We start from the raw sequence: 27,719 nt of genomic DNA, 5'->3' as shown, positions 1-27,719 counted from the left end.
AACGGTAAAATTTGTTTTTAAAGAAACCACAAAAAAAATTAAACATGATTTTCTGCAGCAATAATACAAATTTTTTTTATGATATACTTTTATTAAAAAGTCTTGACATTTTTTATATAAAATACTAAAAAAATATATTTAAAAAATAAATCCCCAGACATTAAAAAAAAAATAATTTTTTAAGCCAGAAGTAAAGTATAGCAAAAAAGTGAAAAACAGCTATAACTTCTAAACCATCAAAAATTGGATAACAACATAGGGGGTTATTTTAATTCCAAATAGGCTCCCCTACACCCCCTTTCAGTTTGGACCATCACTTTTGAAACACCCTGTATATTCTCTTCCAGCTCTCTTTTTATCCTGTTTTGTTTCAAATTTGTTATCCCATTAGTTTAACTCTTACTTTACAACTTCTTGCATTTAGTTTCTAGCGGCTTTTGTTGGTTCCCCCACTATAGAACAAGAATAAGAAAATATTTTCTAACACAAACAGACGAAACATTTTTAGGTAAATATGGATTTTTCGTATGTGATGCATTTTAAGCGGATATGACTTTTTACATACGTTTTTAAACGATTTTAGAATTTGGAACTTATGAACGTTTGTAGCAGGCTATTCAAATTTGCACATGTCTCTTACACCTTTCCAAGTGGAAAAAAGCAGTAAAAAATATTTGTTGCAGTGAGTTTGCGAGACCATCAACATACGAGCGGCAAAGATAAATAGACGGAAAAGGGTACAAGATTTTCCCCGGTGGGGCATGACGGGTCCATCAGGAGACCTATATGCACAACTGCCTGGCAGCCCACTATTTCGACAATTTCAATTTCAAGGGTACAAGATATTAATAAAGGCAGGGATAATCTAAAGGGAACTACACAAAGTCTCGGTTTCAAAAGTATTTAATAATTTTAAAAGTAGCTAAATACAATAACAACCTTTTTTTTTTTTTTTTTTGGGGTCGGTGGAGAAATTCTTTATGAACACTGGTTACGCGGCGCCGCCCCCAGTAGTGTGGGACTCAGTGTCGAGTCTGTTTCGTCCTATACCCACTAAAACTCCACCGCTGGGTGGTGCCTTGTGGCTCCCTACACTGCGGTCTGCTAAGAAGCAGTCCTATTGTGTCCCATATGTTTAGTCCCACAGGTTCAATTCTGTAGCTTCAAGGAAGTCTAGGATTGTGCCCAGTGGTAGATTTCTTATACCCTCTGGTGAGGGTTTCTCTTCCCCCAGGAATGTTGCCCTGGTTTGATTAAATGCTTCACAGAAGCACAGTATGTGAAGAGTTGTTTCGTCCTTCTCAATGCATCCCCTACATAGCGAGGTAACTGATTTCCCTAGCGTATGCAGGTGTTTCCTGCTGGGTGCATGGCCTGTAAATAGCTCCGCGACCCTTCGCAGTTGTTGTCTGGAGAGGCCCAGTATGTTCTCACCCTTCTTGAAGGGTGGGCTTGTTCTGGTTTGCTAGCGAGTTGCCGATTTCCCTCTTCCAGGTCTTATCGCTGACATAACATGTTCTCTTCGTATCTTGTCAAATAAGGCATTGTGCCCATCTTTCGATAGGATTGTTGCGCCATTTGACAGCAGTCTTTTCGCCCCCGATATAGCTTTAGCCCGTACCACTAAGTGTAGCGGGCTTAGTCCTATCAGGTTCTCTAGGGCAGCAGTCGGCGTTGTTGACATCGCTCCTGTTATGCCCAGACATGCTATTCGTTGTGTTTTGTTGAGTATCTGTATTACAGTCCTCTTTTCTGCCGCATGCCACCATATAGGTGCTACGTATGTAATGATGGGTCTAACCATTGTCGTGTACATCCAATGTACCATTTTTGGTGACAGTCCCCATGATCTACCGAACATTCTCTTACAGTACATAAGAGTTTTCGTGGCTTTATTTGTAGCCTGGATTACATGTTTCTTGAAGCTGAGTTTTTTATCCAGGGTTATACCTAGATATTTGACCTCGTCTTCAAGTCGCAGATTTTCTCCATAAAATTTTATGTTTCTAATGGGCTCTAGTTTTCTTCTTTTAGTAAAGGAAACCAGAGTAGTTTTTGTGGGATTTACCCTTAGTTGTTCTTCCTCACACCAGTGCTCGACAGTAGTCAGGGCTCTTTGCATTTTTTCGAATACATGAGCCTGACTACCCCCTCGTGTAAGGATGACTATATCGTCAGCATATCCTATAGCGAGGATAAGCTGCCTCTCCAGTCATATCAGCAAGCTGTCCGATACAAGGTTCCACAGCAGCGATGACAGTACGCCGCCTTGCGGTGTTTCCCTGCACACTTTGGCCTTAACCGTTGTGCTGTTGAGATTTGCTGCTACTTTCCTATGATTTAGCATTTGGGTTATCCAGCCGCCAATCATGGGATGTATTCCTCGTGCTGCTATCGCACGGTTGATTGAGTCATATGATGTATTGTCGAATGCTCCCCCAATGTCTAAGAAAGCTCCTAGGGCAATCTCTTTGTTGTTCAGAGATTGTTCGACCCTCTGGGTTATCTCGTGAATCGCTGATTCGCAAGATTTAGCTGTTTGGTAGGCATACTGGTGTCGATGTAGTGAGTTGACCCGTAATACATTGTCCCTGATATGCCTTTCTATGAGCTTTTCCTCTGTTTTTAGGAGGAATGATGTAAGGCAGATTGGTCGGAAGGATTTAGGTTTCGCATAGGAGTCGCGTCCCGTCTTTGGTGGAAATACTACCTTTGCTTTCCTCCAACTCTCTGGTATATGCGCCTTGGCTAGACTTGCCCGCATTATTTTACATAGTGCAGGCAGCAGCAGTTCGCTACCCCGCTGTAACATGACTGGCATTATGCCATCCATTCCGGGAGATTTAAATGGTTTGAAGGAATTTATCGCCCATTTATCCTTCTCGTAGGTTACTACCTTTTTTGCTAGTTCCCAGTGTTCCCTTTTGCCCCTGTTCGGAATGATAGGAGTTGGATCCTGGGTATGTTCTGGTTGATGAAGAATTTTCGATCCCGGAAAGTGCGTGTTCAGCATTAAGCCAAGCGTTTCTTCCTCGGTTGTCGTATATTCTCCATCGGGTTTTAGACAAGAGCCTAGGGTTTGTCGTGGCTCTTTGGATATTGCCTTGTGGAGTCTAGCATATGCTGGTGTCTCTGTTAGGTCCCGGCATAGCTTCCTCCACCCTTCTTTTTTTGCTCTTTTTATAGCATCATTGTACCTGGTTAAGTGTTGTCACTCGCCAGTTCTTTTGGCTCTGTTAAAAAGCTTTCTTACTGTCTTCCTTAGCTCGCCCAATTCTTAGTTCCACCATGAGGTGTTCCCTGCTTGACGCGGTTTGCTTAGTGGACATGAGTTTTCAAAAGCAACTTTAATAGCCTCAGTGACTGACTCTGTCAGCACTTCGAGCTCTACATTGTCTTTTGCCTCCGAAGAGGTTCCAGTCCGTTTTCCTGGCGTATATAACAATATAATAACAACCTTAAAGTTATATAAAATTGGTATCTTAAAAATCGACTACAAACAGTACATGCTTTACGGTCACATTATACACACACACTAAATAAAATAAATTCTTAGAAATGTGATACGCCACAAGTTTGTAAAAACCAAAACAACTAAATTAAAATTGATGAAATACAAAAATATGAAAAAAATTTTCCTCAGTGAGATTCGAACTACTGCTAGTCTCGAAAAACACGTTAGTTAAGAAATGTAAACTACTGCGCTACCAGGTCCTTGGAAATATTTCTAGTAGAAGTGGAATATATCAGGCAATATTGTTACAAGTGAGTCCCGGTTCAAAATTAAAAAAGTCGTTAACACAGTCTAGAATTGGGCTTTTCTTGGCTTTGGTGATTTCAAATTTTTCAGAAGGTCCAGTTTTCTGCTTTTTTGATATTCATGCACGACTGATACATTATCAGAGACAGTAAAATTGTGGCCCGAGGATAATAAATGTGTAGCAAAGGCCGACTTGGTTTTAGTAGTATCACTGTCTTTAAACTTATTCACAAGACCCACATGTTCCTGTAATCTAGGGGAAATTCTCCTGCCTGACCTACATAAATAGCGGGACAATCGGCACATTGTAAGCTATAAACCCCATATTTAGATAGAGGGTCTTGTTCATCTACTGGTCTTACCAAATTTCTTTTTAAAGAATAATAGATACCTCCAAAGTATGTTAAACATCTAAAGTTTTTGTTACGTTCCTTCTTTTCTGGGACAATATGAAAAGAGAGTTTGTACTTATTATAATATTTGAAGTAAATTTTATTTAAGCTTGAAATTGGAAATTTATTATTAATAGCAATAGATTTTATGATGTTAAATTCTTTTTGAAATGCTTCCTTAGACAGAGGTAATTTAATTAATCTGTATAGCAAAGAACTAAATGCAGCAAATTTATGTTGTCCAGGAGAAAGAGAGTCAAATTGAATGATGTTGTTCGTTGCGGTTGGTTTTTTATAGACTTCAAAGAAAATGCTATTGTCCTTTCTTCGCACAAGTAAGTCCAAAAATGGTTTACATTAATTTACCTCCTTTACCAGCGTAAAAGTTATATTCTTATGTAGGAAGTTAATAAACGTTAAAAATTAGGACAAATCATTATCGTTACCTCCCCAAATGAGACAAACATCGGCAACGTATTTCCTGTAGGCAATGATAAATTGAGAAAATTTATTAGCCATTATTTTTTTTCTAATTTCACACTTCGCTCAGGAAGGGAGAGAGACAAGAGCCCATGGCGAGACCTGTAGTTTGTCTATAAAACTTTTCGTTGAATTTAAAAAAGTTTGATCTAAGACTAACGATAAGAGAGAAATAAGGTTTTCAATGATCATTTTTGGAAGGCTAGTTAGATTAAGAAGTTCTACTACCAGGACTTTGACGAAGGTATACTTGGGAAAAGATTTTTAACGTCTACGGAGAGCAAAATGGCATTACTGAGGATGTTGATATTCTTTAAGGAGTTCGCAAAGTCTATGGAATTCTCAATCGAAAACTCGTTGTTAAAACCAGTTACATCTCTGAGGGTTTCGTTTAACCAGGAAGATAATTTTAACAGGGGGAATTGACGAAACCACTCGTGGTCTTATTGGGATTCCTTCTTTGTGTACTTTTGGTAAGCCATATAGTGTAGGGGTTCTGAGGTTCATAGGGTACAAGGTTTATTTGCACTGACCCAAATTTATTAACTCCCTACACAAAAATATAACTTTTACGCTAGAAAGGGAGGTAAATCAATGTCTGCCATTTTTGGACTTACTTGTGCGAAGAATGGACAATAATTGCATTTCCTTTGTTGAAGTCTATAGAAAACCAATCGCAACGGACAACATCATTCAATTTGACTCTCTTTCTCCTAGACAACATAAATTTGCTCCATTTAGTTTTTTGCTATACAGATTATTTAAATTACCTCTGTCTAACGAAGCTTTTCAAGAAGAATTTAACATCATAAAATCTATTAATGTATATAGTCCGACCGTACTATAAATCAGTTATTAGACAATATGACGGTAGGTTAATGTTTTTAATTTATCATTTTAGATTACATAAATCGTTTGGACGGTATTCTTCAGTAATAATATAAGGTTGGGGTTGTTTTGACCCCATACCTTCTTATACAAAAATCTTCTGTTATCGTCTTGATTACCAGGAGATAAACAGGTCGTATTGACCGTTAGGTAGAGGTCCTTTTTTTTGTTATTACTATATTATAGGACATTTTACAGATAATTTGCCGTTAGTTGTATTGACTAAAAATATTCAGCAAATTTGTACATGTACACCTACCTACCTATAAGAGCAAGAATTGTTTTTTGACTTGCTTTGCCACCCAACAACATAATTTTATTGTTGTTTTGATTTACTTTTAATTGCACATTTATGAGTTTTTCATTATTTTGTGTAAAAGAGGGCAAATGCCTGGTTTCTTATTCAGACCTTTTCTATTGTTGCCAGATTCCGAAAGCAGTAGTTCTACCAGTGATATGGATACTGGTAGACACGCTAATGGGACTCCTCCTGTTGACAACAGTAACTTACCTAATAGAGAAGCTCCTTTAGAAGTTGAGGTGCCAGAAGATTCTACCAAAAATGTAGAATACTTTAAGGACCACCCTATGGACCAGAAAATATTTGGCTCTAATATTCATGAGGAATTGGCTGTAAGATGGAGTTGCTACGTACGGGAAGGTTTACCTGTAGATTTAAGGAAAGAGTTGCTTCAAAAGCATTTAATTCCCGAAAATTGCAAGACTTTAAGTGCCCCTATTTTAAACGAAGAACTTAAACCCATACTTTCATCTCAGACCTTGAAAAATGATAATTTTCTATCAGGCATACAGTCTCAAGTAGGCATTGGGCTGTCGATACTGGGTACAGTAATTTCAAAGAAAATAGAAAAACCTGATCAAGAGTGTGCCACAAATATGATTGAACAGTTAATAGAGGTCGGTCAGTTATTCGCAAATGTACATCATGCCATGTCCTTAAAAAGAAGGTTCGAAATCAACCCCTTCATCAATGAAGAGGGAAGATTAGCAGCCCGCCAAATGGCGATAGATGAATATCTTTTCGGTAAAGAATATATTTCTAAGGTAAAATCTTGCCAGGAAATGAAAAAAGCTGGTAAAGATCTTTCAATCTCCAAGAAAGTGGATTTATCAAGACCTGGAACTTCGAAGGCATCATCAACTAATTTAAACTACCAGCGCACCTATCCCAAGACCAAGATGAGAGAAGAGAGGAGGGGGAAGAGAAGGATAGACCGTCAATGGAGGGGATACCAAGGACCGAGCCAGGGACAAAGGAGGGAATACAGGAAAGCGGAAAAGAACACACGCCCATACACCAGCAAAGCAGATCGCGATCGTTAGAGGTAAAAATAAATTTAAAACGTACACGGGGTATTAAAGATAGGTTAGATGAATGGACAAAAATAACAATCAATAATCAAATTTTAGAGTGGGTTAAGGGAATCAGAATAACTTTTAATTCTAAACCAAAACAGTCTTAAATACCAGTTCCTTTTATCTCCAGAAAGAACTTAAAAATATATAAAGAAGTAATTCAACAATTATTAAAAATGAACGTTATATCTAAATGTCACGTAAAAAAGGGGCAATTCTTATCATCATATTTTTTGATAAGAAAACCAAATGGTTTTCATAGATTTATTCTCAATCTGAAAAAATTAAATTCTTTTGTTTTTAATCGCCATTTTAAAATGGAGGATTACCGTAATGCTTTAGGAATCATTTCGAAAGGATGTTACATGGCTAGGATAGATCTCAAAGATGCCTATTACCTCCTATCTATCGACAAGAGAGATAGGAAATACCTACGTTTTTGTTTTGAAAACGAGTTGTATCAATTCAACAGCTTACCTTTTGGATTAAGTATAGCTCCTCTTGTGTTTACGAAGTTATTAAAAACAGTTACTAAACATTTAAGAGAGAGTGGTTGTAAGATAATAAATTTTTTGGATGATATTCTCATTCTTGGCAATGATTTTTTGCTATGTTATGAGGCGGTAGTTAAGGTTTCAAAGACTCTTACCAACCTAGGTCTTGTCATAAATTATGATAAAAGTTTACTTTGCCCTGTTCAAGAAATAAAATTTTTAGGTTTCATTTTTAATTCAAATCAAATGTTTTTTACATTACCCCAAGATAAGATATTTATAATTAAAAAACTATTAAAACAAACTAAAAACGAAAATAAATTACAGATTCGAAATTTTGCTTCATTAATAGGAAAACTAGTCGCAGTTTCACCTACTTTAGATTATAGTTGGTTGCACTTAAAACCACTCGAGATTGCGAAGCAGAAAGCTTTTAAGTTAAATCATTACAACTTTAATAAATTTATGTACATTCCAGAAAACATAATCCCGGAAATCGATTGGTGGCTGGCAAAAATTTCTAGAGCTATAAAACCAATAAAACCATCAGCTTTTCGTTTTGAAATTTATTCTGATGCATCAGAAACAGGTTGGGGCGCATGGTGTGGTGATATAGAAGCAAAAGGTTTTTGGGGAAAGGACGAAGTAGGGAGACATATAAACTGGCTGGAATTATGCGCTGCATATTACGGTCTTAAATCTTTGGCAAGAGAATACTTAAATTGCAGAATTTTGCTTCGAATTGACAACATTACGGCAATTGCATGTATAAATCGGATGGGTAGTATTCGACATCCTCATTTAAACAAAATAACACGCCTCATCTGGGAATGGTGTGAATCAAAGAATATTATTATATCGGCTTCATATATTAATACTTCTCGAAATACTAAAGCGGATATTTTATCTCGAAATAAAACCTACAATACCGAATTTGAGTTAAATGATGTTGTATTTTCAAAAATTATAAAAACATTCGGGCAACCAGAAGTTGATTTATTTGCATCAAAGCAAAATGCAAAATGTGAGAATTATATTACTTGGGGCCCCGATCCAGACTGCCTTTGTGTGGATGCATTTACTATAAGTTGGCATCCATATTATTTTTATGCATTTCCCCCTTTTTTATTAATTGACAGAGTTATACAAAAAATTATTTATGAAAATGCCACTGGTATTTTAATTGTTCCAAATTGGCCTACGCAACTATGGTATCCCGTATTTTTAGAACTTCTAATTAAAGAACCTATACATATTGCTCCCGATAAATATTTAGTATTTTCTCCTTTCAGAGGAACTCACCCCCTTCATCAGAACCTTTCCCTGGTAGCAGGGAAGTTGTCAGGGAATCGTTAAAAAGAAAAGGGATTACGGATACTGCTCTTCCAATTATGTTAGCTTCAGTAGCAGACAATACCTTAAAACAATACAACATTTGTTACAAAAGATGGTGGAACTTTTGCGCAGAAAAACAATTCGATCCTTATAACTTTAATATTAATTTGATTTTGGATTATCTTCTTGAGAATTTCAATAGAGGGCTCTCTTATTCATCATTAAATACTTATAGAGCTGCTTTTTCTTTAATATTTCCATTAAAAAGTGAAGAGGAAAGTGTTTTAAAACGGTTTTTTAAAGGAATTTACAATAAAAAGCCCAGTTCTCCTCGTTATTCGACTACATGGGATCCTAGCCCCGTTTTAGGATACTTGGCCTCGTTAATTCCTTTACAAGAATTAACAATAAAAGATTTAACATTAAAACTGGTTACACTACTATTATTAACATCTGGTCAAAGAGTGCAAACAATATCAAAAATTGAAATAGGTAATATTTTCCAGAGTTCTGAAAAAATTGAGATCAGAATACCCGCTAAATTAAAAACTTCAGGTATTGGCAAAAAACAACCATATTTGGTTTACTAATTCTTTAACGATAAACCAGAACTTTGTGTAGCTACCACCTTAAAACATTATTAAGAAATTACTTCTCAGTATCGCCTTCAAGAGGAGGCACTTATATTGACTTTTAAAAAACCTTTTCATCCTGCCTCTACACAATCTATAAGTAGGTGGGTAAAAGAAGTTCTTGGGAAGAGTAATATTGACACCAAAATATTTAAAGGGTATAGCATAAGGCATGCCTCGACTTCTGCAGCCGCAAGAGCAGGCTTAGATATTGATCTAATTCGAAATACAGCAGGATGGACTGAGAAGTCGATGGTATTTAATAGGTTTTATAACCTACCTTTAGTAAAAGACCCACCTTTAGTAAAAGACCTACCTTTAGTAAATTTAGAAAAGAATACTTAATGTATTTCAAATATTTTGTTGTTTTGTATAGTACTAGTTAAGGTTTGTAGTTAAAATTGTTGAAGTTACAATTTGACAGAGTTATTTAGTATTTAGTAATTTGATGTTTTCTCTGTTTAGATTTCAGTGCGAGTACGATTAGTAGATATTATTATTTTGTTAATGCGTTTACGAAAATTTTTAGTAATATATGATTATTAATTTCTGCACAAAAATCGCAGTAATTTCATTACCTACAAACATCTACCAACACTATCATAGAAGGACGAAGATGCGATGAATAATTATAAGATTGGTTGACTTACCTGTAAGGAAGATCAATCTTAATTATTCGAGCATCGAAGTCCTTCTATGATAGGGCCCACCCTCCTAAAAATATTTAAATAGGCGCCCTAGGATGATGCGATTTTTCGCGTCACAATAATGAACTGAGGCTAAGCAGGTAGAGAGACCCGGTCGCGGGTTTATTAATTTAGGAATTCTTCGAAATATCTGTGCGTCGATAGGCCATAAAATGGGACCTACCAACACTATCATAGAAGGACTTCGATGCTCGAATAATTAAGATTGATCTTCCTTACAGGTAAGTCAACCAATCTTATAATTATATTTCAGGTCTCGACTCGTAAATATAATATGTAGTATCCCAGCGGAAGCGCAGGCCACACACTTTAAAGCACAAAAAATCGATAAAAACCTCGGTACCTATCCGTTGCCCGGTCGTCCCAATCATTCCTTTGCAGTGTGTCGGCCACGCCGTGTGTTATATTTTTACGTTCTTTGTCTCCCCGCATCGTCGTGAATTTTCGATTTTTTATTTATTTTTTTTGAGTGGCGTAGTGAAAATATGCCTAAAAGAAAGCGTAGCAGTAGTTGTGAAGTGGATATAAAGTTGGATAAGCTTAAGAGAAAGATTTTAAAGTTAGAAAAAAGCCGTCGTCATCGTTCAAGGCGTTCCCCATCGCCTGTTTCTAATAGCGATAGTTCGGTGCGGCGTTCTCTGTCTCCGCGTCCATCGACATCGACGGCAAAAACTTTTGGCTCAGGGGCCGTATTTTTGAAACCATTCGACGTTGATTCGCATACGAAATAAGAGGATTTCGCACGAAAAATCGATATTCGTATTTTCGACCGCTTCGTATGCGAACTTTTTCGCATGCGGTGTCTCGAATGGGTATATACCATTCGAACTTCAATGTTCGTGTGCGATTCTGCCACTTGTCTTGTTTTGATTTTAAACTAGCTTTGTATTTTTTTTAAATTTGTGAGTTGGTTAAGTATTTTCGTAGTGTTTCTTTGTTATTTATTGAAAAAAAAAATAATCAAATGGCAAGATTAAACAATCTTGTGCAAAGAAACGTCGTTGAAAGGAATAGGATGTACTCTTCATTTCTTGGCCCAGTATTGAAATGTATTAAGATGCTCAATTTAATAAATTATATAGATTAAGCAAGACCATTACGATAGAATTGATGTGCTCTTTATGTGCTCCAGAGACTGTAACTTCCGCTACTTTTCATCCACAAGGCTTGTGCAGTTTTAGCCGAAAAATTTTGGGTGAATTTGCCCAACTTTAATTCTGGGTGCTCTTCCATAAATGAAATTAGTTCTTTCTTTTGCTCACTCGACACAAAACCGCAATATTTTTTATTATTTGAATTCATTTAAAAAAAAAGTCAATTTGCAAAAACCCAAGAAACACATGAAAAAACCTCAAAATTCCCTGATGTTTTTAGAGTTAAATTTTAGGTTAGGTTAAAAATCCATCCCGGTTGACACGGCCTCCAATAGCACTCGACTTTGCTACGTTGCCACTACTTTTCATGTTCGCATGCGAATGAAATTTCGAATGCTGTTCAAAAATGCACTTTTTAATTCGTGTGCGAATTTTGCCGCTCGACTTTATTCGCATTCGAAGATTCTCGCATGGTTTCAAAAATACGGCCCCAGGTAGTCCTTCTTTTTCGAGGGGTCGAAGGAACCGTTATGATAATCGCCGCCGCATACGGGTTCTTTCATCGTCATCGGATGAGGAATTGTTCGGTGGTAAGTTATAAAATGTTATTTTGTTTTTTGAGTTGGTTTATATCGCAAATATCTACTTAAATATCCTTATTTTATATTGATCCTACTATGGTATAGTAGAGAGGATATATCGTATACATTTCCTACCATAAATGGTAGAGGACCCGATATTGATATTAGGTCTTTATAATATGTATACTTGCTTACATAAATGTAAGTTTAAATAACTTTCTTACCTACTTGTTTTAACCTACTGGTTTAAAGTAGAGGAGGGATGATGAGGATTAACCTTATGTTGCATATTGACCATCATCTTTTTTGTTGTTTAACAAGAAAGTTATATTCCCCCTCTGTTATTAATAATATTCCCTCTTTTCTTTTAGAAGAGGAGGAGCAGAGGGGAGAGGAGAGTGACCGAGAAAATATTGAGCCGCCCCTTGACGTAAATTTATTGGAGTTATTAGGTCCTAATATTGCTAATAATGATGTTGAGGGCTCTAGTATTCAAAAGGATTTGGCGAACAGATGGGAGGCCATTTTATGTAAGGTTTTGAATGCTGAAGATAGAAATAGCATTATCAGTGAATACCCCATACCGAAAAATTGTCAATCCCTTATTTCTTCAAAGATCAATAGAATAGTGTCTGCGGCTATTAATGAATTTAGTACTCGTAGGGACATTAAATTGGCGTTAGTTCAAACTCAGATGGGTGCAGCAGCATCAGCAGTAGGACTGGCCCTTTCTTTACTTTTGAAGGATGGAAGGGAAGAAAACAAGCCCATAATAAAACAGCTAAGTGACGCTAGTCGACTGATGGCCGACTTATTTTACAACCAGTCTCAATATAGACGTGAGCTTCTTCTTTCTAATCTAAATAAAAATTTAAGAAAGACATTGGAAAAGTCTGAAATCTCCTCTTGGTTGTTTGGAGACAACTTGGAGGAAGAAATTAAAACTTCAAAAACTCTCCAAAGATCTAGTGAAGAGCTAAAACCAACTAGCTCGACTTCTAGAAAGATTTTGAGGCCTTTAAACTTGAGAGGTCTGCCCCGTGCCAACAGCGGATTTACTCGAGGCAGACAGGCATTCTACAATCCACAACCCAACCCGCGCCATCAACAGAGACCAACCTACAATCAACCGGACCGTCGACGCAACAGGAATTTTTTCCTTCATCGTCAGCAGGAGAAAAATCGTCGGTCGTCAAATATCTCCAAACAGACGCCGTTAAGGGTTAGTAAAGTAGCTAATAGGTTAAGCCAGTTTCTGACTGAATGGAAGGAAATAACTTCTGATAAAGTTGTTTTATCTTATGTATCAGATTTAACCATACCTTTCTTACATAAGCCTTTTCAGAACTTTATACCAAGAGAGCCAATTTGGTCTCAGAGTGAAAAAATTGAAATTCTAAAATCAATTAAAAAATTGTTAAAGATTGGTGCTATTACTAAAACGGTTAAGTTATTTCCAACATTTTCTTGACGCCAAAAAGTGATGGATCTAAGAGGTTGATTTTAAATTTGAAATCTTTAAATGTGTTTGTAAAAAATAAACATTTTAAATTGGAGGACCATAAAACAGTTGCTCGACTTATAAAGCCAAATTGTTTTATGTCAACGATTGACCTTAAAGATGCATATTTTTTGGTGTCAGTAAGGAGATCACATAGAAAGTTCTTAAGGTTTAGTTTTCTTGCTACTATGTATGAATTTAATTGTCTTCCTTTTGGATTAAGTTGTGCTCCTAGAGTTTTCACTAAACTATTGAAACCTGTGTTAGCTTATGTGAGAGCAAAAGGTTTAACATCTAACCTGTATTTAGATGATATTTTACTAATAGGGGATTCTTTTCCGGCATGCCAACTTAATGTAAATGAGACAATAAAAATTCTGGAAAAATTAGGTTTTATAATAAATTTTGGTAAAAGCTGTATTGTTCCCAGACAGACGATTAAGTACCTTGGTTTTTTATATAATTCCGTAGACTTATCTATCTCTCTTCCAGTTGAGAAGCAACATAGACTTTTAAAATTAATAATTAAATTTCAAAAGAAAAAGTGCTGCTTTATTAGAGATTTTGCAAAATTTATAGGAACTTTGGTTTCTTGTTGTTCGGCTATACCCTACAGTTGGCTATACATTAAAAAATTTGAGAGAGAAAAACAGAGAGCCCTTCAAAAGAATTGCGATAATTATAATTCACGAATGTTTTTAATTTCAGAATTAACAAAAGATTTTTTATGGTGGCTGTTCCGTACGCATACTATAGAAACGGTGTTCGATAAATGAAACCTTAGCCACCGCACCATACTGCACATGAAAGAGAGAGAGAGGGGAAGCGAGCGTCAACTGCGAGAGGAGATTGTGCGGGTGTAAGCGGACTTATTATTACATCATGAAGAACAAGAACGTGAACGAGCATATAATATTATAATTATGTATCGAGTTCTAAACCTTTTCTTTAACTTGTAAAAGTAATTAGTTAAATAAAAAAAAATATGTATAAAAATTGAACGTGTTTCATAGCTGGATGAGTGGTCCTTCGAGAAAACAACCTATAATATTCATGGTCACTTCGAGCCGATGAGAACGAAGCGGTTTGTGGTTATGGCAGCCATTGTATCATCGACGTTTAAAATCAGGTTAGATCGTTTCAATTATCAATTTTCCTTGTAGAATCAAATCCTATCTTCCTGTTGTCCCATTAAGCATGCTTTATCTGGTGTTATTAATTGTACTTAAATAATAATATTCGAACGTAGCGTTAGACTGTTGAGATTTATTTGAGCGTGATGTTACTTGTACCTAAAAAATAATATTCGAACGTAGCGATAGACTATTGAGATTTATTTGAACGTGACGTCATTAACCTATAGTCCGGTTGAATCGGTAATCGCTGAATTTATTGATTTTCTATTCTTATATTTTTAAGTTTTACAGGGTGGATCGTGCCATTTTATCTTATCTTTAGTTAAATAGAACGTGATTAACGTAAATATTTTTATAAATTTTAATAAATTAAAATGTCTAACAAGAAAAAATCAAAAGAAGCTAGTGATTGCTCGAACGAAATGGAAATAAGAGAACATTTACATGCGCGAGAAGTTATTTCCGATAGATTAGATAGGTTCATAGATTTTCTGGAAAGAGAACAAAATAAAGATTTTTCAAATGTAGATAAGTTCCAGATAGAATGTAGATTAAAAAGTGTCGAGGAAGACCAATCAGAATTTGATCAAATTCAAAGAAGATTAGAGTTTTTAGATGTTTCTCAGAAAGAGTTTAGGTTGGAAACAGAATCTTGTTTTTATAAATGTATTTCAAATGCAAGAAAGTTAATTTCTCAGATTCAAGAAAATACATCTCCTAGCAATACAAAAAATACCCCGAACGTGACAAATCAAAGTATTCGCGTTGTTGCCAGCTCAAACATCCCAGATTTAAATCTACCCACATTTCATGGTACATATGAGTCATGGTACAGTTTTAAAGATATATTCATGTCAGTTGTAGATAGTAGACCAGATATCTTAGACATTAATAAGTTGTTAGTATTGAAATCTTGTTTGAAAGACGACGCAGCAAAATTAGTAGATTCGCTTGAACTTATTGATTCCAACTATTCTATAGCTTGGGAAATTTTAAATAAAAGATATGACCATCGTAGGGCCATAATAAATAACCATATTAACACTCTATTATTCAATCTTCCGCAAGTATCTCGAGAATCGCCTACACAAATTAGAAAATTACTTGACACAGTACATCAACATTTAGCAGCATTGGAAAAACTTAAAATGCCAGTAGATTATTGGGATGCACTATTGATTCCAATAATCCTAAATAAACTTGATGATCGTACAAAAAGGGAATTTGAATATAAACAAAGTGATCAAACTACAATGCCAACTTTAACGCAGTTGATTGAATTTCTTACAAAAAAGTGTTTTACCTTAGAAGTAACGCAAATTCCTGAAAAATCCCATAATATAACAAACTCACAAAACAGATACACAAACTTCCAGAACAATAAATTTAAAAGAATATCTTGTCCGGCTATGCATTTTTATCAAGGTTCAAACTATAAAAATAATCATAATTCTTCATGTTACCTGTGTAAAGATAATCATTTCTTGTATCAGTGTCCATTGTTTTTGAATTTGCCTTTAAATGAAAAATACAGTGAATTAAATAAACTTAAAATTTGTGCAAACTGTTTAAGATCGAATCACGCTAGAGAAAACTGTTTTGCAAAAGGGTGTAAAAAATGTAATTTGAAGCACAATACTATTTCACACATCGACAATTATACTCATAGAAATAAACAAAATTTCTCCCAATTCTTAGAAAGTCCGCGACAACCTACAACTACAAATAATACTCGTAATTTGTCTTTTCAACCGAACAGAGGAAATCAGCAATTTGAAAATTTGCGCAACGCTGGTACGCCAATGGCGGGCGGTAGTGAAACACGTCTACAAACTTTATCGCGGCCAATTGAACACCAAGAAGAGGCATCGGTCAGACCTGCTATGTGCGTTATAGACAGAAATAATTCAGACTCACAAATAAATAGTCCAGTAAATTTAGAAAATTCAAATGCCTTTAATAATGAATGTGAAATAGAAAACTATCAAAGAACATTGACCCATACAACCTCAACAATAGAATCTAATCAAATTTTACTTTCAACGGCGACAGTTTTAATACAAGCAAAAAACAAAAAATGGATTACTTGTACTGCACTTTTAGATTCAGGATCACAGTCAAATTTAATGAGTAATACATTGTGTAAAATGTTAGAATTGGATCGTGAAAAAATAAATATACCTCTATCAGGAATAAACCAGATTGAAACGAATATTACAAGTCGAACGTGTACAAATATAAAATCGAGATTTAATACATATGAAATAAAATTACAATTTTTAGTTTTACCACGAATCACTGAAAAGTTACCTTTGATTGAATTTAATAAATCACAGTTAAATTATCCAAACAATTTGAATTTAGCAGATGAGAATTTTAACGTTTCAAAAAATATCGATATTTTATTAGGTGCAGAAATATTTTTTGACTTATTACAACAAGAAAAAATAAAACTGGGAAACAATTTACCTATTCTACAAAAAACATTGCTAGGTTGGATTATAACAGGAAACATAAAATTAAATTTAAACAAGAACGCGCAAAAACAAGTTTGTAACATTGCAGCTAAAATATCAAATAAACAGCTTAACGAATCATTGAAAAAATTTTGGGAGATAGAAGAATTAGAAACAAAGAAAATATTATCAAAGGCGGAGCAATACTGTGAAGATTATTATAAAGAAACAACCATTCGAGATCGTGATGGAAGTTTTATTGTAAGATATCCTTTTATTCCAAACTGTAAAGACAGACTCGGAGATTCAAAAACTGTTGCTTTAAAAAGATTTAAAAACTTAGAAAATAGATTTGCAAGAAATAAAGAATTAAAACAGCAATACCTAGATTTTATGCGGGAGTATGAAAGTTTAGGTCACATGACACAGCAAGGTTTATTGAGTGCAGATAATTCGGTCGAAACCAATTCTTATTTTTTACCACATACTGCTGTGTTAAGAGATCAGTCTCTAACGACAAAATGCAGAGTAGTTTTTGACGCAAGTTCAAAAACCAGTACAAATATTTCTTTAAATGATATAATCTTAGCTGGTCCAACAATACAAAAAGATTTATATTCAATTTTGCTAAGATTAAGATTGAAAGAATATGTTTTAAGTGCGGATATAAAGATGATGTATAGGTGTATAAAGATAGCGGATAATGAACAAAGTTATCAAAAAATATTGTGGCGTGAAAATCCTCAAGACGAAATTACAGTCTTTGGATTGAACACGGTAACTTACGGGACGTCAAGTGCGCCGTTTCAAGCAACGAGGTGCTTGGAAGAGTTGGCTTTGCAAAGTCAAAACAAGTTTCCTAAAACATCAAAAATTATACAAAATTGTATGTATATGGATGATTTGCTGACAAGTTTAGATACGAAAGAGGAATGCATACAGCTTTTTCATGAAATAAGTACCATTTTTGCAAGTGCGAACTTTCATTTACGTAAATGGTCGTCCAATGACAAGAATATCCTTAATTACATTTTGCATTTTACATTTTACACAAAACAGTGATAGTAACGATGATAAACTAGTTCTATTTAATGATAAAAAAGAACTTAAAACTTTAGGAATTATGTGGGACTCAGATAACGATTTATTGAAATATTCAATAAAACTTGATTTTAAAGACAATATAATTACAAAAAGGTCAATTCTCTCAGTCATCAGTCAGATTTTTGATCCATTAGGATTAATTGGCCCTGCTATGATCAAAGCAAAGTTAATAATACAGCAACTTTGGATATTAAAATTAGACTGGGACAGAGAGATACCTAGTGAATTAAAAACCATTTGGTTAGACTTTATTTCTCAAATTGACTATTTGAATAAAATAAAAATAGAACGACATGTTTTATTACCCAAAGTACAGAAAATAGAACTTTACGGCTTTTGTGATAGCTCAGAGAAAGCTTATGGGGCATGTATTTATATGGGATCACTGTTAAATAAAACGAAAACAATAAAACTACTTACAGCTAAATCGCGTGTGGCACCGCTGAAAAAACAATCGCTACCTCGATTAGAGCTGTTAGCCGCTCACTTATTAGCTGAATCAGTTCACAAAGTAAAAAATACTCTTCATGTCAACATTTCGCGATCAATTTATTTTACAGATTCAACAATTGTTTTGTCTTGGTTAAGAATCGAACCTTGCAACTTAAAAACCTTTGTAGCGAATAGGGTTTCAAAAATAACTGAAATCTCTAAAATCAGCGAGTGGCAGCATGTAAAGAGCAAAGATAATACAGCAGATATAATTTCAAGAGGTTTAAGCCCAAAAGAATTATTCGAAAATCAAGTATGGTTTAACGGACCAGAATTTCTTAGAAGAGAAAAATTCAAAAACAGTTACGAATTGGAAGTAATAGATGACTTGCCTGAATTAAAAACAGTTTCTTTGTCAACTTTAAAAAATGAACATAATCAATAATTCGATATTTTTAAAAAGTTTTGTACATACTCAAAGTTGTTAAGAATCATTTCGTACATATTTAGGTTTAAGAATCAATCTTTAAAGCTTTCTCATTATAAATCCCAATGTTTGACTGTTGATGAATTGAATAACACAGAAAAAATATTAATTAAACTTGTTCAAAACTCAAGCTTCAAACAGGAAATCCAACATTTAAAAATGAATGGACATCTAAAGAAAGATAGCAAAATTCTCAATTTAAACCCCTTTTTAGATGAAGAAAAGATATTACGAGTAGGTGGTAGATTATCAAAATCGGACCTTGATTTCAATCATAAGCACCCTATTATCCTTCCTTATAAACATACATTTACAGAACTATTAATTTTAGATCAGCATTTAAAAAATTTACATGCAGGAAACCAAAATTTACTTTCTATCATTAGATTGAAGTTTTGGCCTATAAATGGTAAAAATTGCGTTAAAAAAGTTTTAAGGTCTTGTATTAGGTGCTATAAAGCAAAGCCTACCCCATGTAAATTTCTAATGGGTGAATTACCATCCGCAAGAATAAAACCTAGTAAACCCTTTTCAAATTGTGGCATCGATTATGCGGGTCATATCCTGGTTAAGGAAGGAACTTTACGCAGAAGTAAATTAGTAAAAACTTATATTTGTATTTTTGTTTGTTTTGCGACTCACGCAATACACATTGAGCTTGTGACAGACTTAACTACGAACAGCTTTTTGAATGCTTTTAGAAGATTTTGTTCACGCCGTGGCAAACCTCACGACATTTACTCAGATAATGGATTAAATTTCGTAGGAGCGAACAACTACTTTATTGAATTGTATAAGTTATTAAACGATTCGACACATAACGAAAATATTTCTAAAATTTTGGCTGAAGATCGGATAAGATGGCACTTTATTCCAGCGCGTTCGGCTCACATGGGAGGTCTATGGGAAGCCGCTGTCAAATCTACGAAATACCATCTCAAACGAGTTATAGGTGACGCATCTTTGCACTTTGATGAAATGTACACTTTGTTAGTTCAGATAGAGGCATGCTTAAATTCTCGTCCACTTATGCCTTTATCCAATGACCCTCAAGATTTTTTGCCTTTAACCCCTTCCCATTTTTTTTTTTGGTGAAACGATTACTGAGCCACCTGAACAAGACATCAAGAATGTAAAAATGTCCTTATTAACAAGATATCAGAGACTGCAGCAATTGTATCAGCAGTTCTGGGAACGTTGGTCGCAAGATTACTTTCATTCTCTTCAAGTACAACAAAAGTGGAAGACTCGTGCCAACATCAACCTGGAAGTTGGATCTTTAATCCTTCTCGTGGAGGAGAACTTACCACCGCTGAAGTGGCCTTTGGGAAGAGTAACTGAAATGCATCGAGGAACAGATAATATTGTGCGTGTTGTGTCAGTGAGATTGCCAAATGGTACTATAACAAAACGTGCAATAACAAAAATCTGTGTTTTACCTCTTGGTAACAACGACTAGACTAAAATAGATCTAATTACACCCAATCATTAAGTGTTTTAAATGATTGGACATTTAGTTTCATTGGAACTTTTTTAATTTTTTGTTGAAAATCTATGCTTTTCAAGGCGGGCGGCATGTTCCGTACGCATACTATAGAAACGGTGTTCGATAAATGAAACCTTAGCCACCGCACCACACTGCACATGAAAGAGAGAGAGAGGGGAAGCGAGCGTCAACTGCGAGAGGAGATTGTGCGGGTGTAAGCGGACTTATTATTACATCATGAAGAACAAGAACGTGAACGAGCATATAATATTATAATTATGTATCGAGTTCTAAACCTTTTCTTTAACTTGTAAAAGTAATTAGTTAAATAAAAAAAAATATGTATAAAAATTGAACGTGTTTCATAGCTGGATGAGTGGTCCTTCGAGAAAACACCCAATAATATTCAGTGGCAATCTCACGTTTCATTTGCAGGTTCGTTAAAACCGCATATTTTTTGCATAGAGATTTTTTCCGATGCTTCAAATACAGGATGGGGAATATTCTGTAATGGACAGAGGACTCATGGGTATTGGACAGAGCAAGAAAGAAAGTTGCACATAAATTGCCTTGAATTATTAGCAGCATTCTTTGGTTTAAAATGTTATGCTAAAAATTTGTCCGATAGTTCTATTCTTTGTCGCATAGATAATACTACGGCTATAGCATGTATAAACCGTATGGGGAGTGTACAGTTTCCCACATTGAATAAGATTTCTGGAGATTTATGGAAATGGTGTGAAAGGAGAAAATTATATGTGTTTGCTTCTTATATAAAATCCTCGGAGAATACAGCGGCTGATAAAGAGTCCAGGTCCTTAAAAGATGAGACAGAGTTTGAAATAAACAAAGTCATATTTCAAAAAATTGTTGAGGTTTTTGGTGAACCCCAAATTGATTTGTTTGCAAGTCGCAGCAATGCAAAGTGCGAATTATTTTGACAGTTTTGCAGTAGATGCTTTCACGTTAAATTGGAGCGAACCTAAATTTTATGCTTTTCCACCATTTTCTCAGATCTTAACGAGTTTTACAGAAAATTGTAACCGATCAAGCAGAAGGTATTTTGATCGTTCCAAACTGGGTTACTCAGCCGTGGTATCCACAATTTAATTCTCTTTTAAAATTTGATCCTATTTATTTTCAACCTAATGAAAATTTGATTTCTTGTTTCTCTGATAGGAATCCTCACGAACTATGCAACCAAATTACCCTGGTTGAAGGGCTCTTATCCGCCAAGCCCTCCTAAGAAGGCAGGTCCCCAACGAGTCCTTAGATATTTGCATGGCGTCTGTGACTGATTCTACTTTAAAACAATATAATAGTGCCCTTAAGCTTTGGTGGAGTTACTGCGTAGAGCAAAAATTAGATTTATTTTCAATTTCACAGATTAATATTATAAAGTTTTTAACAATTTATTTTAATAAAGGTTGTTCCTATGGAACATTAAATTCCTACAGATCTGCTATAGGGCAAATAGCGGGTGAGGAGTTTCAAAGAGGTTTTCTGCTCAAAAGATTTTTTAAAGGAATTTACAATTTACGACCCAGTCAGCCAAAATATAATTCAATTTGGGATCCGTCAATTGTTTTAAATATAATTGAAAAATGGGATAGTCTAAAAATAAATTTAAAAGATTTAACATTTAAACTCACAATACTTTTACTTTTGTCCACGGGTCAACGTGTCCAAACTATAGCGAATATTGAGGTTGATGGTGTTACAATTAAAATTCCTAAAAGGTTAAAAACTTCGGGGAAAAATGTTGTACAGCCTAATGTAAAAATGTCATATTTTTCAAACAGACAACTCTGTGTTGCAAACACTATTAATATTTATTTAGAAAGAACACAGCAATTGAGAGGATCCCAAGCGAATAATTTACTTATTACATTTAAGAAATCTTATAGAAACGCTTCTACTCAATCTATATCTAGATGGGTTAAATGTATACTAAAACGTTGTGGAATAGATACAGATATTTTTACGGCCCATAGTACTAGGCATGCTGCTACATCAGCAGGGGTTACAGGCATTACAGGGGTGTAAGTATTGATACGATTAGGCGTTCAGCTGGCTGGTCAGAGAAATCTCAAGTTTTCGGCCAGTTTTATAATAGGCCTATTATAAAGAATAATTTTGCAACTAGTATTTTGGAAAGTAGATAAATTTCGTAATAATTTTGAATATGTATGCTTAGATAAGATACATTAATGTGGATAGTTATATTTTTCTTTGAGTCTATTATATTTAGGTACGTTTCTTTTATATGTTTAGCTTATTTCTGTTATGTATTTACCTATTTCTTCTTAGTTGTGTTACCTTTGGTATTAGTGAAATAAAAATTATAATATATTATGTTATAAATAATATAAAAATTGTTGAATTTTGCTTTAAACATCTACATATTATATTTACGAGTCGAGACCTGAAATATAATTAGAAGATCAAACGAACTTACCTAAGTGATGTTCGATCTTAATTATATCCAGGTCTCGACGAAGTAAATACTTCCCACCCAACCCTAATTATTAATTAGTTTCTATACGTTTTAAAATACTGACTATATAAAGAATCTTTCCCCGTATTTACACAACAATTTTTATAGCTTTAAAAAGAATGATTGGGACGAGCAGGCAACGGATAGGTACCGAGGTTTTTATCGATTTTTTGTGCTTTAAAGCGTTGATTGAAAAGGGAAAAGATGCGCAAATACTGTATAAAATTTCGTGACCGCGGCAGCCAGCCGTTCTTTGCTTTATCTAGCAATTTAGAAGCTAAGAGGTGGCGCCCCCATACGTAGGAATGATGAAACTCGCTTGGCAGCCTTGGTATTAAAAATTACGAGACATAATATCGCAGAGAAATGGGAGTTTTCGCATTGCGCTATTTCTGTTTGAGGACATATTCGCATATTCCATAGTATAAATTTGGGAGAAAATATTGAAAGGTTTAGTTTCATATTTTGTTTTTTTTTCTAATTTTTAAGTATAAAATCTAATAAGTAATATAAGTAATATAATTTTGCTTATTTTTAAAAGTACAGTATATTATAGAGTTTGCCTACATTTCGGCAGAACCAGCAGAGGCTGCTATTTTTTATACAAGGTGCAAAAATATACATATGGTAAAGTATTTTAAGCTTTTGGGCCTACGGCTTATAAATAAAAAAAAATACCTTGAAAAAAAATTTACCTTAAAAACATATACAGGGTGTTCCGTTGATCATGTTACAAACTTCTATGGCAGATAGAAAACGTCAAACGTAAAACAAAAGTTCGTATAAACATGGGTCCGGAAAAGCTTCCTCAGGGAGCTAGAGCTCTTTGAAAATAACCTTTAAAAACTAGTTTTTTTTTTTAAAGCTCTGGAACTACTTTAGCTACCGCAACCAATTTTGGGAGGTTAATTATTGTTAGTACGTTTATTCTTTTGAACCTACTAAATAAAAAAAAATCAGAATCAGGGGAGTATTTGGTAAATTTGGGCCCATTTTTTTAAGACTTTAATTTCTGCCCGTTTGGGTATTAGATTATGATGTTCCTATGCTTTTTATATAAAAAAGGTGCTCTTAGTAAAAGTCGGTAAATGGTAAATTTCACCGTTTTTGTGAAAATTGACGAAAAGCAAGTTATGAGATACAAAAATGAATTATCTATTATTATTAATAAACAATTAAAAAAAAATCTGGCGTAAATATAAAATAAATGTTTAAAAAAAGTTAAGGTAGCCACTTTATTAAATTGGTACTCAAATTAGTTAACTGTCAATTTAATTACCTTGAGGCATAAAATGTTTAAATGATTTTAAGTGTAATAAAAAACCAACGAATTAACAATTTTAGAAACGTAAACAAATTTTATTAAAAATTGGTATTACAAAAATAAACTTAAAATATTAATTGCTCAAAATGCCGGCCGCCACGATTGATACATTTATTGTATCTACGTACCATATTAAGGTTGACGTGGTTAAAAATATCAGGCGTGGTTTGGATTACTTCAGCAGCTGCGGAAATTCTGGCCACCAGGTCTTCTTCTGACTCGACTGGAGTTTCATATACGAGACTTTTCATATGCCCCCAAAAAAAAATCTAAGGGTGTCAAATCTGGTGAGCGCGCTGGCCAGGTGACAGGGCCTCCGCGGCCAATCCAGCGCCTTCCAAAATTTTCATTTATAAACTCGCGGACAATAAGTGGAAAATGAGCTGGCGCTCCATCGTGTTGTAGCCATAAGTTCTGTCGTATATTTAGGGGCAGATCATCTAATAGTTCTGGTAGAACATTTCTTAAAAAAATTAAATAAATATTTCCCGTTAAATGAGGAGGCAACATAATTGGACCAATTAAGCGTTCTCCAACAATGCCGGCCCACAAATGACCGAAAACTTATGTTGATAGCTGCTAAAATGAATACCATGGGTATTCATCATCCACCAAGGGTTTTCCTCACTTCACACATGATTATTCTTAGAATTAAAAATGCCTTCTTTGGTAAATAAAGCCTTGTCAGTAAAAATGACATATTTTGGAAATTGAGATTCTTCTGTACACCGATCAAGAAATCACTGGCAAAAATTCACGCGGGGCCTAAAATCATTGGTTCCTAATGATTCCACCTTTTGCAGGTGGTAGGGCCGAAGAAGCTGTTCATTAACAACGTTCCATACCCTAACATGATTTACATGCATCGCATCAGCAACTGCTCGAGTATTTACTGATGGGTTATCTTCAAATCGCTGAAGCACTTCTTCCTCAAAATCCGGGATTCGGATGTTCCTTTGCGCGCCATTATCTTGGAGTTTTATTTTAACAGAGCCAGTCTCCCTGAGCCGTTGATTGACCCTTTCAAAAAGTGTGTGAGCTGGGATTCGCCTTTCGGGAAACCACTCTTCATATAATCCAGAAGCAGCTTTACCATTACATCGAACTTCCCCATAAATTAAAAGCATATCGGCGTATTCAGCAAAAGTGTAATCCATTACTTAACCGTAATAAAAAGGGAATTAATATCATGTAAAAAATACTGACAGTGACAATGAATTAGCATTATTATTAAAATAATTAACTCAAGATACAGCATCTTAGTTTGGTTTTAGTCAATTTCCACAAAAACGGTGATATTTACCGACTTTTACTAAGAGCACCTTTTTTTATGTAAAAAGTATAGAAACATCATAATCTAATGTCCAAATCATGTTGGGGCAGAAATTAAAGTCTTAAAGAAATGGGCCCAAATTTACCAAATACTCCCCTGATTCTGAAGCCCCTGGTAAATATTTTTTTTATTTAGTAGGTTCAAAAGAATAAACGTACTAACAATAATTTACCTCCCAAAATTGGTTGCGGTAGCTAAAGTAGTTCCAGAGCTATTAAAAAAAACTAGTTTTTAAAGGTTATTTTCAAAGAGTTCTAGCTCCCTGAGGAAGCTTTTCCGGACCAATATTTATATGAACTTTTGTTTTTCTTTTGACGTTTTCTATCTGCCATGGAAGTTTGTAACATGATCAAAGGAACACCCTGTATATGTTACTCACCTTTAGATTGACTTTTATGTTTTAAAGGGTAAGTTTTTAGGTGAAAACTTTTAAATGTATTTTTTTAAAATCTAAAAATGTCTATTGTAGATTTGATAAAGGTCAAGAATATGAAGACCGAAACGTTATTAAGATTATATGTTAAAGCAAGATAAATTTTATGTTTTAACAATTACAAATACCCAAGAAAATAATTGATTTTAAAAATACCCAAAAACAAACCCAAAAACAATCCAACCAAAGAAAATGGTAAAATTGGATTATTTTTGGGTTAATATTCTGGTTTGATAAATAGCATCATATTTTTTAAATTGCCCGCGCATTGGGCATGATGAATAATCGCCATGTAATTACATTGTTCATAACATACGAGCCCCGTCCCACTTCAGTTGGCCCAATTGAAAATTCTTAATAATTTCTGTTTAAACCCCCAAAAAAAAAGACAAATTTTATAGTGTTATATAGTTTTAAACAAATAATAAGCTTTACTTACTCTATAAACACAACAAAATGAGAAAGTAAACTCCTTTATATTGAACATATATTTATTTTTTTAAACAGTCGCAATTCTTTGAGGCATGGGGTTTATTAAGTTCTGATACTACCCCTGATTAAAACTATCCCAAATTTCTTGCTAGTGGATTTTAGACCTAATGAATAGAACCCTTGTATATGCCTAAAGAGTTAAAATAAAATAAAAAATAGAAACAAGAAATTTATTTCTACTATTTAAAATATGATTCAAAAATTTATCAATTAACCAAAATCTAATTTTAGAGATAACACATAATGTTTATATGAGATACTTTTGATATTGTAATATTGTGGAATAAAGATTCGATAAAAGAATAATAAATTCATTTTTTACTAAGCGGGCCAACTGAAATAAGACGGGGCTCGTATATATTTTTAGCAGAAAATTTTACTTAACGAAATAATCATAAATAAATGGTAGTAAAAGTATTTACATATAAAGATTATTTAAACAATCTTTATCAATATTTTTTATTTTATTAGTTTAAACATTGACTGAAGAGGCAAGATTTAATTTTCAGTCATTGATTAGATACGATACGTATTTTGCTATGCGGCTTCTTAGAAGTTTGTTTTTCTCTCGTTTGCTGGTATTTTTCAGTTTCCCATTTAAAAAAACTAAAAGAATTTTCAAAAAACTAAGAGAATTGTTTTTTCTCTTCCTAGTATTAGTACATCCCCGATAAGCACACTCGTTAATTTTGCTTGAATTTGACATAATTCAAAACAATAATAATACAAAATAATACGCCAAACATGCAAAAACTCCCTTAGACGATGCTGGCGAGCTCCGCTAAACAATAATGAGACACAAACGGCAAAAAGATTTCCGCGCGCGTTTGAGCGTGGCGCCATCTACCCGCCGCGCGCTTTTTGGGTCACATTTTTGCCCGTAAATTTGCGTATCTTCTCGCCTCTTCAATCAACGTTTAAAGTGTGTGGCCTGCGCTTCCGCTGGGATACTACATATTATATTTACTTCGTCGAGACCTGGATATAATTAAGATCGAACATCACTTAGGTAAGTTCGTTTGATCTTCTAATTTTATTTTATTTTTAGTTATCTCAGTATTGACCCGGTGCCCGGTGCCTCTGTAATACGTTTGGCCGCTAATAAATGTTGTTATAAATACCAACCGTTGGGTTTTTATTTAACAAGTTACGGGCCCAGACACAGTAGTTTTTCGAGGGTAGCCTGTTAATCGGTTCGGTTTTTAAAAGGTCGCGTTCGTGGCTTGTCCGAGTTTCTGTTGTTTAAACCGTTCGAGTCATGTAAATAAACAACAAGAACACAGTGCAACAAAATAGCC

At 34.5% G+C, this 27,719-nt stretch overlaps 3 protein-coding genes across 4 annotated transcripts in view; 2 read left to right on the top strand and 1 right to left on the bottom strand.

The window, feature by feature from the left end:
- LOC126747382 (transient receptor potential cation channel subfamily A member 1) overlaps nucleotides 1-27,719 on the bottom strand; it is a 592,560-nt gene that overhangs the window by 147,008 nt on the left and 417,833 nt on the right. The window lies entirely within an intron of this gene.
- On the top strand, nucleotides 5,867-8,780 carry LOC126747396 (uncharacterized). The gene is made up of 2 exons (XM_050455980.1): nucleotides 5,867-6,866; nucleotides 8,684-8,780. The coding sequence occupies exon 1, from the start codon at nucleotides 5,908-5,910 to the stop codon at nucleotides 6,862-6,864; it is 957 nt and encodes a 318-aa protein (XP_050311937.1). The 5' UTR covers nucleotides 5,867-5,907; the 3' UTR covers nucleotides 6,865-6,866; nucleotides 8,684-8,780.
- Nucleotides 10,182-14,237, top strand: LOC126747392 (uncharacterized). Its single transcript, XM_050455977.1, has 3 exons — nucleotides 10,182-11,749; nucleotides 12,112-12,962; nucleotides 13,950-14,237. Exons 1-3 carry the CDS (start codon nucleotides 11,566-11,568, stop codon nucleotides 13,953-13,955), a joined length of 1,041 nt encoding a protein of 346 aa, XP_050311934.1. The 5' UTR covers nucleotides 10,182-11,565; the 3' UTR covers nucleotides 13,956-14,237.

The sequence above is a fragment of the Anthonomus grandis genome, chromosome 19 (assembly GCF_022605725.1).
Source record: "Anthonomus grandis grandis chromosome 19, icAntGran1.3, whole genome shotgun sequence".
Lineage (NCBI taxonomy): Eukaryota > Metazoa > Arthropoda > Insecta > Coleoptera > Curculionidae > Anthonomus > Anthonomus grandis.
Note: the sequence above shows the minus strand (reverse complement) of the source record. Positions and strands in the feature narration are given on the sequence as shown.

Bases quoted from the DNA above. Each gene is read 5' to 3' on its own strand.
- LOC126747396 (XM_050455980.1), top strand. From the start codon at position 5,908: ATGCCTGGTTTCTTATTCAGACCTTTTCTATTGTTGCCAGATTCCGAA.
- LOC126747392 (XM_050455977.1), top strand. From the start codon at position 11,566: ATGCACTTTTTAATTCGTGTGCGAATTTTGCCGCTCGACTTTATTCGC. The intron at 11,750-12,111 runs GTAAGTTATAAA...CTTTTCTTTTAG, and splicing joins GGATGAGGAATTGTTCGGTG to AAGAGGAGGAGCAGAGGGGA.